General features: G+C 45.4%; 1 protein-coding gene across 1 annotated transcript; it reads left to right on the top strand.

Annotated features, from left to right (window-relative positions):
- Positions 1–3,217: 3,217 nt before the first annotated feature.
- LOC147103318 (uncharacterized) lies at positions 3,218–13,860 on the top strand. Its single transcript, XM_085963188.1, has 4 exons — positions 3,218–3,584; positions 11,423–11,530; positions 11,644–11,687; positions 12,624–13,860. The coding sequence occupies exons 1-4, from the start codon at positions 3,218–3,220 to the stop codon at positions 12,804–12,806; spliced, it is 702 nt and encodes a 233-aa protein (XP_085819314.1). The 3' UTR covers positions 12,807–13,860.
- The last annotated feature ends 253 nt before the right edge of the window (positions 13,861–14,113 follow it).

Below are 14,113 nucleotides of genomic sequence, written 5' to 3'. Positions count from 1 at the left end.
TGAAGAAACCTAGAGAACGGACTTTGAGTATGTTGCAGCCAAAGGACGTTTTCTTCAGGTTTATTTTGTATCTGTAGTGGTACAAATGGAATTGTACCAAGCGGGGAGTGTGCTGTCTCTCCCTCTAACTTAACCTTACTGTATGTACATAACCTACTTATATATGTATAACTTACCTGTTAGGGCCGTTGCCCCTTTAACTTACCTTTTAGGGCCATTGCCCCTTTAAGACGTGCCTTAGCGTGCTGACGTCACGTCACGTACGACGTGACGTGCGTGAGGCGGCTGCCGGCCCGACTCGGCCCTCCAGAAAGGCCGCCGGCACAGCCCGGCCTAGCGTCTTCGGCCGCATCGATCAGCCGCCGGGAGCGCCGCTATCTTCCGCTCCCGCGGCAAGCACCGGCTCAGCCTGGCCTCCAGCTCCCGCTCCCGACTTCGGCCCCAACGGTCAGCAACGCAACGACCGGCAAACGTGATGACGTCACAACCCCGAGCGCGATGAGGTCATCACGCTCCCCACGGGACTGCGAGCTCATTCCTCGTGGAGCCTCCGCCGGAACAGGACCTGCGCCACGGTGCTCCTCAGTTGTATTGTCCCCATGCTTGAGTCTTGGAAATTGTTTGTCTGTAAGTATTTTAGAATGCTATAGATGATTAGCGTACACTGTATGTTGTAGAAAATGTTTAGTTGTAACTTTTCTCTGTCTAGCTGGTTAACTAGCAGCTGTATTTTGATACACTATGTACAGGGCTAATTTAAAGAGAATGCCTTCCAGTTTGCTAAATGTATATTCGTTGCCAAATGTACTGTGTTGCCCAGGCGTACCTAAATTTGTGTATACATATCAGTTATGCGTTTGTATACTAATGTGTGCTTCCATTTCTGTGTTGTATTTCAGTTTTACAATAATAAGAATCTTTCAATAAAGCGTTACAAGAAAAGTCAAGCCTTGTGATTTTATGGGAAGATATCAAGTTGTTCGCTATCTGTCTAGCTCTGCATAGGATCGCGTTGCGAGGGCAGAATACCATCTGTAAAAAGAAAAGCCCATTTAGCGTTCTGAGTGTGAGGTGCTTCCTCAATAATAATCGCATGTTAATTCACCTTGCTGATTTCCAGCTTAAAATGTTTGGGGGAGGAAGTAGTAGATTTGGTTTTATGGCCAATGACACTAGCCCTTAAGGGTATTAATATATCGTATCAAGTAATTAAAGTTCTTTTGGTAGAAGATTTTCAAGGGGAGGGAGGAAATTGAACTCAATGTGAATTTGTGTTTTTTTTTATTCGTTTATGGGATGTGGGCATCACTGGCAAGGCCAGCATTTATTGCCCATCCCTAGTTGCCCTTGAGAAGGTGGTGGTGAGCCACCTTCTTGAACCACTGCAGTCCGTGTGGTGAGGGTACTCCCACAGTGCTGTTAGGGAGGGAGTTCCAGGGTTTTGACACAGCGACGATGAAGGATCGGCGATATACTTCTAAGTCAGGATGGTGTGTGATTGGGAGGGGATCTTGGAGGTGGCGCCTGCTGCCCTTGTCCTTCTAGGTGGAAGAGGTGGCGGGTTTGGGAGGTGCTGCCGAAGAAGCTTTGGCGAGTTGCTGCAGTGCACCTTGTAGATGGTACACACATTTGCTGCTGAAACCCTCATCCATGCCTTGGTACCTCTAGACTTCACTATTCCAATGCACTCCTGGCCAGCATCCCATCTTCCGACATCCATAAACTTAAGCTCATCCAAAGATCTGCTGCCCGTATCCTAACTCGCACCAAGTACCGTTCACCCATCACCCCTGTGCTCGCTGACCTACATTGGCTCCTGGTTAGCTATTGCCTCAATTTTAAAATTCTCATCCTTGTTTTCAAACCCCTCCATGGGCTCACCCCTCCCTCTCTCTGTAACCTCCTCGAGCCCTACAACCCTTCGAGATCTCTGCACTCCTCTAATTCTGACCTCTTGTCCGTCCCCGATTTTCATCGCTCCACCATTGGCAGCCATGCCTTCAGCTGCCAAGGCCCTAAGCTCTGGAATTCCATCCCTAAACTTCTCCACCTCTCTCTCCTCCTTTAACACGCTCCTTAAATCCTACTTCTATGACCAAGCTTTTGGTCACCTGTCCTTATATCTCTTCATGTAGCTCAGAGTCACATGCTGTTTGATAACACCCCTGTCAAGCACCTTGGAATGTTTAACTACGCTAAAGGTGCTATATAGATACACGTTGTTGTTATGATGTTGGTTGAAGGAGGTATATTGGACATGAAAGTGCGAGAGCTCCCGGCTCTTCTTCAGAAACTGCCATGGGACCTTTTACATACAACCAAACAGGCCAACGTCTCATCCTACAGACAGTATGTCCAGCAATGCCACACTGCCTCAGTATTACACTGAAATTATAGTCTAGATCTTGCAGGGAGGTTTGAACCCACAACCTTCTGACTCAATGGCAGGAGTGTGGCCAACAGCAGTCCAGATGCTGTGAGATTATCTTGTGGCGATTCAGAAGATAAATGACATTGCACAGTTAGCAGAAATGTGAATCCAAAACCAATCTAAAGATGTATGTGATCTAAGATCCAGAAGCATGCTGTGTATTTGGGGATTACAGGTGATTATCCCAGTCCAGTAATTTTATTTAGTAAGAAATAAAGACTTGCATTTAAATAGCGCCTTTCACAACCCATGGACGTCCCAAAGCGCTTCACAGCCAATGAAGTACTTTTGAAGTATAATCACTGTTGCAATTTGCGCACAGGAAGGTCCCACAAACAGCAATGTGACAATGGCAAGATATTTTGTTTTAGTGATGTTGGTTGAGGGATAAACATTGGCCCAGGACACCGGGGAGAACGCCCATGCTCTTCTTCGAATAGTGCCATGAGACTTTTTACATCCACCTGAGAAGGCAGACACGGTCTCCGTTTAATGTCTCATCCAAAAGACAGCACCTCTGACAGTGCAGCACTCCCTCAGTACTGCACTAGATTTTTGTGCTCAAGTCTCTGGAGTGGAACTTGAACCCACAACTTGCTGACTGAGAGGTGAGAGTGCTACCCACGGAGCCATGGCTGACAGACATGCAACTGAAATTATTCTTACCCCTTATTGTTCCTTTTCTGGACATACACTTGAAGAGTAGCCATATGGATCTGCTACTGGATGGCTGTTGTCCAAGCAGTAAGAAAATGTGTGGGAGGTGGTGAAGGGGGCAGTGTAGATATGGTATGTAGACTGACCTACAGGTTCTCTATTTCAGGAAATGGAAATCGTGCCTGCCCGCTGACTGTAAGATACCCCCGATCTGAGTTGATACGTACTGTGGGAGACAGTCTAACACTGAACTGTACAGTTAAATTCTGTGCTGATCAAACACAAGAGCGTGGGGCGCACTGGTGCATATTGAAGGCAAGCAGTTGTCAGCCCGTGGCTTCAAACTGGACACATACCGATAATGGCAAGGAAAGAAGGATACTTGTCAGTCACACGATTGCCTTTCTCAACTTCAGTGACAGTGGCATATTCCGGTGCGAAGCTTCGCAAGGAGCTATGAAGGCAATGGGTCACTCCGTTGTTGTAAATGTGACTGGTAATTATTGAATCCTCCTCATCTATAAACTTGCAAGTACACACAACATAGGTCTTCCTCTTCCTCCGTCAGGCTGATTGCTCTTGACAGAAGAAGTAGGAGGGCAGTGCCCTGGGTTCGGCTGTGAGCACAAGTTCCTCGGGATATTCTGACTGCACGTTGGTCAGAAGAGTGAATAGGCTCAGGTGCATTTCACCTGAGGGGTGTGCCAGGCCCAGACAGTGTTGTGTGTTAGTATAGCGTGTGAATTAGATACAACGCTGTTAGTCTAACCCATTGTGCCAAAAGCAACATGACTCTTCGGGAAAGTGAGGGCAACCAACTGAAGTTATGGTTTTAATACTGGTACCCCATAGGAATCATTTTAGTCATTGTGGACTTCCTCATTAGACTTTTGTCTCTCTCCTTTCTAAACCTATAGCTTTCTCTCCAACCTCATATTTTCCAGTAGCTCTTTTTCACTCACCTTACCTTTTTGCATTATCTTCAATTGAAATGTTTGTTTTTCCTATTTTTTCTCATGTCCATGTAATCTTCCATTCCTCTTTATTGATTATCCAATTTTATTTCAATTTGGTTCCTTTCTCGATGTTACCCTTCACTTTTTAATGTTGAGGTTTCCCCATTTTCCCCACGATACATTTTCTCTATTTTTCTTGTCTGAGCATGCTTAATCATTTTTAACTTTGTCTTAAACCTGGTTTCATGAATGCTTTGGTATGCCTGACAGGACATCCCAGTGCACAGGAAGACTACTTGGGCAGAGCAGCCCATTCAGGAGTCAAGGCTGGAGAGTTTCAGATATCTTGTTTGGTATATCCCTAGTTCCAGTGGTTAATTCCAGTTCATTGAAGCCATCTGATTCCCTTATGTGGGGCCAGAAATGAGTATGAACAGGGGCCATACTACATACTACAAAATTAGTCTGATTCAGTACTAATTGGTATTCGAATGCAGTGAGATGATGGGGTGAACAAACTGGAGAAACAGAATGCAAAAAAGGTTCTGAGGTGGGCTTAAGCACATTGTTGGGGATGAGTACAAGGAACTTTACCCTGCATGTAACTATGCTATACTTGACTTGGGAGTGCTAATGTTGACACTGGATGCCTGAAGTGGAAACTGTCCCGTTCCCCAGGACCAATATCCCTCACCTTGATGAGATCAACAGGACAGTTTGGATAGTGCCCACTCTTATGACAAAACATTCATCTCCCATATCATTGAGTCCTCATCAGAGAGAGATGCAGAGGATACCACATGCAATACTACTCTTAAAGAGTGGAAATTGACCACATAACACCCAGCCGACAAAATCACTTGAGTATTATGTCCGGTTGCATCCATGACATTTAAATGTGATTGTAGAGGTATCCAAAAGCGAGTGGCACCAACTAAATTTAAATAACTGCGTGTTAAACTTCAGACTCCGTGGAAATTCACCCCCATGTTCTCTGTTTCAATCAATAACCCTGGCATTGCATTCCAAAGCCTCGCAACCCTCTGTGTGCAAAACTTTCTCCTCCTCTCTGTCCACTTGTTCTCGACCCCTCAGTTGTGAAATAAAAACTCGCTACACAGCTGGGGCAACTAGGAATGGGCAAGAATGCAGCCTTGTTATCGTTGCATCTTCTGCATCCTGAAAACAAATTTAAAAATTGTTCAACAAAAGCTAAAATACAGCAGATACTGAAAATCTGAAATAAAAACAGAAAGTGCTGGAAATACTCAGCAGGTCAGCCAGCATCTGTGGAGAGAGAAACAGAGTTAACGTTTCATGTCGGTGACCTTTCGTTAGAACTAACAAAAGTTAGAGATCTAACAGGTTTTAAGCGAGTACAGAGATAGGAAAAGGGGGGAGGGATGGAAAGAACAAAAGGGAAGGTCTGTGATCAGCTGGACGGCAGGAGTGATTAAATAAGTAAAGGGATGGTGCAAGGCAAAGGAAGGTGGTAATGGGACAAGTAAAGAAACAAGTGATCAGTCTAGAGGAGGTGTAAATGCCAGCAGCAGAGTCATTACCAGCACCTGCTGTCTGTGAAAATGGGAGCAGTGGTTTTGATCTGAAATTGTTGAACTCAATGTTGAGTCCGTAATCAGCCTAATCAAAAAATGAAGTACTGTTCCTCGAGCTTCCATTGAGCTTCATTAGAACAGTGTAGGAGGCCGAGGACAAAGAGGTCAGAGTGGGAGTGGGGCAGAGAATTAAAATGGCAAGCGACCGAAAGCTCATGGTCACGCTTGCAGACTGAATGGAGATGTTCAGCAAAGTGATCACCCAATCTGCGCTTGGTCTCCAGAGTATAGAGGTGACTGTGGTGTCCGTGTGTAGATAAAGACACTGAAGACAGGAGTTGGTTCATAGGTATTTACTAAGCAAGTCTAGGGGGGGGTTTCTAAAGGATAGACACAATACACAGACTTATATAGCCCAAGTGGCAATTACCGGCATTACGCACACCTGGGGCTCTTAAAGGCACATACACCATAATTGCTCTTAAAGGCACATACACCACAATTCCTCCCCTTCTAGCTAACTAGTACATCATATTTTAAGTAATTATTAATTACATGTTATATGCAAAATAATATACATTGCTGTATTAATTAATTATAAGTTAGTCTCTCAGGAGGCTTCCTGACTCGGTCCGGATAACGCCTCGGGGGTGTAGTAGTTTCTGGTGGTGTAGTAGGTTCTTCTGGCAAGGCTGATTCGGCTTGAAGGCCAGTGTTGAGTTCATCGGGCTCCAGTATCACCGGATCGGAGGTAGATATGGGTATCTCTACTTCATCGTTAGATGTATAGAGTGGTGGTGTAGGTTGTCCCTTTTCGGATGACTTGATGATTTGGTCAGCATGGCGCCTTATTATGCTGTCTCCGATGTCCACGGTATACATCAGTGGTCCTAATCGTGTGCAGATAGTTCCAGGCTGCCATTTCTCGGTACGGTAGTCCCGGGCCAAAACCGGTTGGCCTATCTGGAAGGCCCTAGTTGGCCTTTCATTCATGCCCTGAAACTGCCGGTTCTCCACGTCCCTTCGGATGTTGGGCTTGACCAAATCCAGCCGGCATCTTAGGTTTCTATTGTAGAACATCATGGCGGGAGTTTGGTTAGTAACCATATGCGTTGCATTCCTATATGCAAATAAGAAGTTATCCACCTTGTGCTGAAGTTTTATGTCTTCATTACCCATGGCCTTGATGGCCTTCTTGAAGGTCTGGACAAACCTTTCAGCCAATCCATTGGTGGCGGGATGGTATGGGGCGGACGTATAGTGCTTTACCCCATTGTTCTTTAAGAACTTTCTGAATTCTTCGGACACAAATTGCGGTCCATTATCAGAACATATCTGCTCCGGCAGCCCATTCCTGGCAAATATGGTCCTTAATACTGTGATGGTTTTTTCCGTGGTGGTGGAGGACATCTTTATTACCTCCGGCCACTTGGAGTGTGCATCAACTGCGATTAAGAACATTGAGTCCATAAATGGACCAGCAAAGTCGATGTGCACCCTTTGCCAGGGAGATGAGGGCCACTCCCATGGATGTAGAGGGGCCTGTGGCGGAGCATTTTGGACCTTCTGGCATCCTAGGCAGCTCTTGGTCATGTCTTCAATGTCTCCATCGATACCTGGCCACCATACAAACGCCCTAGCTAGGTTCTTCATTTTCACTCCACCCAGATGCCCCTCGTGAAGCTCCTTTAGCACTTTATCCTGGAGTTTGGGTGGAATCACCACTCTGGATCCACACATCAAGGTTCCTCGGCACACTGACAGCTGTTCTCTTCTTTGCGAGAATGCTGGCAACAATGGTTCGCCATGTGCTGGCCATCCCTTCACTGTTAAATCGTAGACCCGTGAGAGAGCAGGGTCATTTCTTGTCTCCCTTTCAATGGCAGAATTTGTCACCGGTAGACATTCCACTATGGTAGAGTGGAATATCTCTACTGGGTCTACTGTAGGTGCCTCTTCTATCGTTGGCAACGGTAGGCGTGATAAACCGTCAGCATTCCCATGCTGTTTTGACCCTTTGTATTCAATGTTGTATTGGTGTGCCCCTAGAAAAAGGGACCACCTCTGTAGTCTTTGTGCCGTCATAATGGGGACACCTTTTTTAGGGTTGAATATGGAGATGAGGGGTTGATGGTCAGTCAGCAAGGTAAATTTTTGTCAGTGTAGGTAATGGTTGAATTTCTTCACTCCCCATACCAGGCTGAGTGCTTCCCTGTCTATCTGGGCATAGTTACGCTCAGCTGAGTTCAATGAGCGTGACGCAAAAGCTATCGGCTGTTCCGAGCCATCAGGGAATCTATGGGACAATACCGCTCCTATGCCGTAAGGGGATGCATCGCACGCCAGTCTGATTGGTAGTGATGGGTTGTAATGAGCCAAAATTTTCTCGGATGTGATTACGTCTTTACATTTATGGAAGGCACGTTTACAGTCTTCGTTCCATTTCCAAATCACTCCTGTCTGTAGAAGATCATTAAGAGGGTGTAGAATAGTTGATAAGTTCGGTAAAAATTTATGATAGTAATTTATTAATCCCAGGAATGACCTTAATTGTGAAACATTTTCAGGTGCTGGGGCTTTTATAACTGCTTCAATTTTTTCAGGTGACTTATGCAACCCTTCCTTATTAATTATGTGGCCACAATATGATATCTGATTTTGGAAAAATTCGCACTTGGGGCGATTTGCTCGTAGGCCCCGTTCTTTCAGCCTAGTGAGCACCTGCTCCAAATTGGCAAGGTGCTCGTTGTCGTTTTCTCCTGTTATAAGGATATCGTCTAGGTAGCATTGAGTCCCCGGAATCCCTTGCAGGACTTGCTCCATAGCTCTTTGCCAGATAGCTGGAGCTGATGCTATTCCAAAAACCAGTCGATTGTACTGGTACAGGCCTTTGTGTGTGTTTATTGTGAGATACTTTTTAGAGGTCTCCTCAACCTCCATCTGTAGATATGCCTGTGCCAAGTCAATTTTTGTGAAACGTTTCCCTCTGGGTAGTGAGGCGAAAATATCTTCTATCCTCGGAAGAGGATACTGTACCGTGTGAAGGACCGGGTTTACAGTCACCTTAAAGTCCCCACAGATGCGAATTTTTTTCTGTTCCTCAGAGTTATTTTTCAATGTTTTTTTCATGACTGGAACGATGGGTGTTGCCCATTCGCTCCAATCTATTTTGGATAATACGCCTGCCTTTTCCAAATTCTTCAGCTCTGCCTCGACTGCCGGACGTATTGCGTATGGCACCGGTCTTGCCTTAAAAAATTTTGGAATTGCTGTATCTTCCACTTTTATTGAGGCGGTGATGCCTTTCAAGGTTCCTAGTTTCTCTTGAAACACTTCTTTGGCGTTGGCCAAGATGTCTTTTAATCGTTCAGGTATGATGTCATCATTGTTTTTTTCCTTACTGGTCACCGTCAGTGCCTGAATGGAGTGCCAGTCTAAACGTATCTTCCTTATCCATTCACGTCCCAACAACGGTGGACCACCATCTTGTAGAATGTATAAATACAACTTTTGTATTTCTTTGCCGTTGTATACCACAGGCACCCTTATTTTTCCTTTGGGGTAGACTTTCTGCCCCGTATATGTTTTTAAGATAATGGATGTGTCTTTTAGAGGTATATGCGAAAATAGCCTCTCGTAATCTCGTCGATTTATTACGGTTAGAGCTGATCCTGTATCTAGCTCCATTTTAACTGGGGACCCTGCTATTGTGAGGGTAACCCAAATGGCTTGGTAATCCTCTTTGGCAAGTACATTATGTAATTTGAGACAGCTTAGTCTCTTGTTTCCGGAGTCGCTATCGCTATTCTGGTCTTCGGAGCTATTGTCCGTCATCATTTGTACCTTCCTGTACTTTTCTTTATTGATTTTTTGTTTTCTGTCAGTGGATTTATTTTGTCCAGATTGGCATACCCGTGCAATGTGTCCAATCTTACCACATTGCCTGCATGCTTTGCCCTTGAACCAGCAGTCCCTCTGGTTATGGGTGGATCTGCCACAGCGATAACATCTTCCAAACTCCTGTGTCATTTTATGGGTGCCGAAGTCCTGTGTCTCTTGTTGTATCTCTGCAGCTCCTTTTGCTGCTGCTTCGTATGATACAGCCATACTGAAAGCTTTGTCCAATGTTAAATCTTTTTCAGAAAGCAGTCTTTTTTGTGTTCCTTCACTTAAGAGACCGCAAACAAATTTGTCTCGAAGATAATCCGATAGTCCTGCTCTGAATTGGCAGTACTTTGATAGCTTTCTTAATTCGTTTAGGTAATCAGCGTTACTTTCATTCTTGTGTTGATTTCTCTTGAAGAACTTGAATCGTTCCGCTATCAGCAGCGGTGTTGGGTTTAAATGCTCCTGCAGGGTATCAACAATTTCTTTAAAAGTCTTGTCCTTTGGTTTGGCTGGAGTGATTAAATTTCGTAACAGCCCGTATGTCTTCGCGCCCATTAAGTTCAGAAGTACTGAAGCTTTTTTTTCATCTGTTATTCCATTTGCAGTGCAATAAACCTCTACTCTTTCCACGTATGTGGTCCAATCTTCTATTTCGCCATCAAAAGCCTCAATATTACCAGATTTAGGCATTTCAGAAAAGATATGGCGCTTCCCGCGCTTTTTTTTTTCTCCCTGTAGCAACGATATGGCGCTTCCTGCGCTTTCCCGCCGCTGCTACCGATAACAACGCTGTTTTACTGTGGTTTCCGTTTATTCACTGTTGGAGACTCATTCCCGACGGAGGTCTAAACGCTGACCTGCTTGCCGCGCCGGCCGTCTCTCGAGTGCACCCTCCCAGTCCGTTATTGCTTGCCTCCGATTTCGCTGCCTGTCTCAGCTGTAGAGCCCGCCACTGGAGCTCCAGCCTGACGCCCAGGAAGGATTAGCGCAGTACCTGTCACCAGCTTGGCCAGCTGGTGAAACCACAGTTTCTCTTACTTCCTTGAGTCTTCTGGACGCTGGAGGAATTGGTGTCCTTGAGGTGCTGCCGAATTGCAGGTGAGTCTGTTTCCACTTCGTCGCCACTGTAGTGTCCGTGTGTAGATAAAGACACTGAAGACAGGAGTTGGTTCATAGGTATTTACTAAGCAAGTCTGGGGGGGGGTTTCTAAAGGATATACACAATACACAGGCTTATATAGCCCAAGTGGCAATTACCGGCATTACGCACACCTGGGGCTCTTAAAGGCACATACACCATAATTGCTCTTAAAGGCACATACACCACAGTGACTGCATCATGAGCAGCGAATACAGTATACTAATCTGAAAGAAATACAAGTAAAATCGCTGTTTCACGTGGAAGGAGTGTTTGGGGCCTTGGACGGTGGGAAGGGAGGAGGTGAAAGGGCAGGTGTTGCAAAAATTGTTCATCTCAGTCTATGTCTGTCCCAGGGCTATCCCAGCCATATAGATACTCAGTTATAATATAAAATAAAAAAAGAAAATGCTGGAAATAGTCCGCAGGTCAGGCAGCATCTGTGGAGAAAGAAACAGAGTTAATGTTTCAGGTCGATGATCTTTTGTCAGAACTCAGTTCCTATTAGACGCTCAGTTCCTATTTGACATTCATTGACTCAGCCTCTGTTGGTTTTTACTGGGAGACTGGTTCACATCTCTTGCTCTGTGGGAGAGAAATGTTTCATCTAATCTCTCATCCTACTTGATGCTTTTTAAATCAGTGTCCTTTAATTCTGTGCTCATAATTTCAGTGAAATAGTCTCCCCCATGTTATTGGAATACACGTAGAACAAACTGAGGGTAGCAAGTCGTATGTTGTTCATGTGCTGCACGTATCGCTGCTCATGCATTGTGCGTGTGTGTGTGTTTTGCAGTGGCTTCAGATACTCCAGTAGAACGTGCTGACAACACTTATAAATGGTCCCTTTTGGTTTTGCTGCCCCTGTTGGTGGTGATAGTCTGTGTCATACTATACTGCCGAGGTAAGCACCAGCACTGAAGGAGAGGAAACTCTCTTATTCATCAACATTACCAGAAACAAATATCTCATTTGTTGCCGTGTGTGATGATGCTACTTGTTGATTTTCTTTTCAAGAGAAACGACGGTCGGCACAGAAGAGACAAAGAGCCCAAGGAAAGGTAAATGAGGCGACATGAGGGGCATCATTCAAAGTAAGAGTGCTCCTAAGAACATACGAACCTAAGAAATAGGAGCAGGAGTAGGCCACATGGCCCCTCGAGCCTGCTCCGCCATTCAATAAGATTATGGCTGATCTTCTACCTCAACTTCACCTTCCTGTCCTATCCCTCGTGTCCCTTAGTGTCCAAAAATTTATCGATCTCGGTCTTGAATATATTCAACGGCTGAGCCTCCACAGTCCTCTGGGGTCGAGAATTCCAAAGATTCACCACCCTCTGAGTGAAGACATTTCTCCTCGTCTCAGTCCTACATGGCCAACCCCTTATCCTGAGACTATCACCCCTGGCTCTAGACTCTCCGCATCTAAGCCAATGATGGCTCCATGGATTAGAGGACTCCTCGTTGTAACACTGAGCCATGGAGGTCCAGAAGGACCTGAGTTTGATGATCAGTCTGTGCTGCGTCAGCCTCGGGCTATCTATAGGCTGGCGATGTGATTGGCCCCAGCATCCTGGGATAGGGTGAGGAAACACCAGCCAACGTTCCTGATACGCGGCTAGATTTCCATTGAAAGAAATAAAGAACTTGTGTTCATATAGCACCTTTCAAAACGTCAGGGTGCCCCAAAGCTCTTTACAGCCAATTAAGTACTTTTGAAGTGTAGACACTGTTGTAATGTAGGAAACGTGGCAGCCATTTATGCACAGCAAGGTCCCATAAACAGCAATGTGATACTGACCAGATCATCTGTTTTTTAGTGATGTTGGTTGAGGGATAAATATCGTTAATATTAAGTATTAACTGGAGGGCTGATCCATTGTTAAGGATGGTAGTCACTGTTGGACATTTTATAGAAATTAATTGAGATCTAGAAATGTACAAAATCCCCACGTGTATATCTGAGTAACAATAGTTATATGTTTGGTCCTTTGCAGAACATTACTGCAGCTCCCTCATCAGCCACCATCACCATGGTTACCACTGAGCCTTCTACGATTGACGCGACTGAGCTATGCCGGATGGAGGCCTGTGTGGAGCCCTTTTATGTAAATGAGCCATTTCCCATTAATGAACAATGTGATGAATCTATTTATGCAAATGACCTTTCCCACCAATAGTGTGTGTTGGTTATTTGGAGCCATCTGATTGGTCATGGCAGTTGATGAGCTTGTCAAGAATTTCTTCTACCCAATTTTCTCCCCTGCCGTCGCTCCTTTCTGTTGTGGCTCAGTGGGTAGCTCTTTCGCCTCTGAGTGGGAAGGTTGTAGGGTTCAAGCCCCACTCCAGAGTCTTGAGCACATAATCCAGGCTGACACTTCGTTGCAGTGCTGAGGGAGTGCTGCACTGTTGCAGATGCCGTCTTTCGAAAGAGACATTAAATCGAGGACCCGTCTTCCCTCTCAGGTGGACATAAAAGATCCCATGGCACTATTTCAAAGAAGAGCAGGAAAGCAAGTGGGAGCTTGCTGTGCACAAATTGGCCACCATTCAGCCCCTCAAAGCTGACCTGTATCCTAACTCCATTTACATGCCTTGGCTCCGCCTCCCTTAATACCTTTGGCTAGCAAAAATCTACCAATCTCAGATTTAAACGTATTAATTGAGAGTTCCACACTTCTACTTCCCTTTCAAATGCAATATTTTTTTGGATGGGGCCCACAATCATTATGCAAGTTAAGGTTAGGCACGGAAATTGCATGTTATTAACACTTGGGATTCTGTTGGGTTTTAAAGCTGTGCAAACTAGGATTGGATGAAGATGGGTGGGAGGTGACTCGTGTGGAGCATAAACACCAGCACAGACCGGCTGGGCCAAATGGCCTGTTTCTGTGTTGTAATTTCTAAGTAATTCTACATTGGGAAGATCATGAGTCAATCGGAGTGACTGTCACAGAGATACTCATTGTGCTGCACTGTTGGGCACAGGTTACACGACCTATTATAGAGGTGAATTTTACAAATTAGAGAATGCAGTAAGAAAATCATGTCGGGATGCAAATTGGGGCTCCAGACCCAAATCCCCGATATGCCCTCCCATTTCACACAATGGATTCCTAGCCTGGAAATTTTGGGCCCATTTTTGATGCAAAGTTTATGAAGTCTAGGCAGGGCCAGTAATTTGGGTTGGAATCTGTACTGCTGGGTATCCGTCCCTTTAAGACCAGGTTCAAAACTTCGATGGTAGGGGGGTGGGGGGGGGGCGGAGTGAGGGGGCACTTCTATAGCCTGACCCCCTGCCCATTGTGACATCACAGCGAGGGGCGGGGCTTGAAGGTGATGGTCCCCTGCCTGGGGTCCTGCTCGTTCCACTGAACATACAGCCAACGTAAAGTCCACCTGTGTGATCAGACAGATTGATTACAGTTGGGCAAGAAATAACAACACGGGCAATAAATCATCGAATCTTACAGCACAGAAGGAGGCC

Source organism: Somniosus microcephalus, chromosome 20 (assembly GCF_052327205.1).
Source record: "Somniosus microcephalus isolate GS21.2 chromosome 20, FLI_Smic_1.0, whole genome shotgun sequence".
Taxonomy (NCBI): domain Eukaryota; kingdom Metazoa; phylum Chordata; class Chondrichthyes; order Squaliformes; family Somniosidae; genus Somniosus; species Somniosus microcephalus.
The sequence above is the reverse complement of the archived record's forward strand: the minus strand, read 5'-3'. Positions and strand labels throughout refer to the sequence as shown.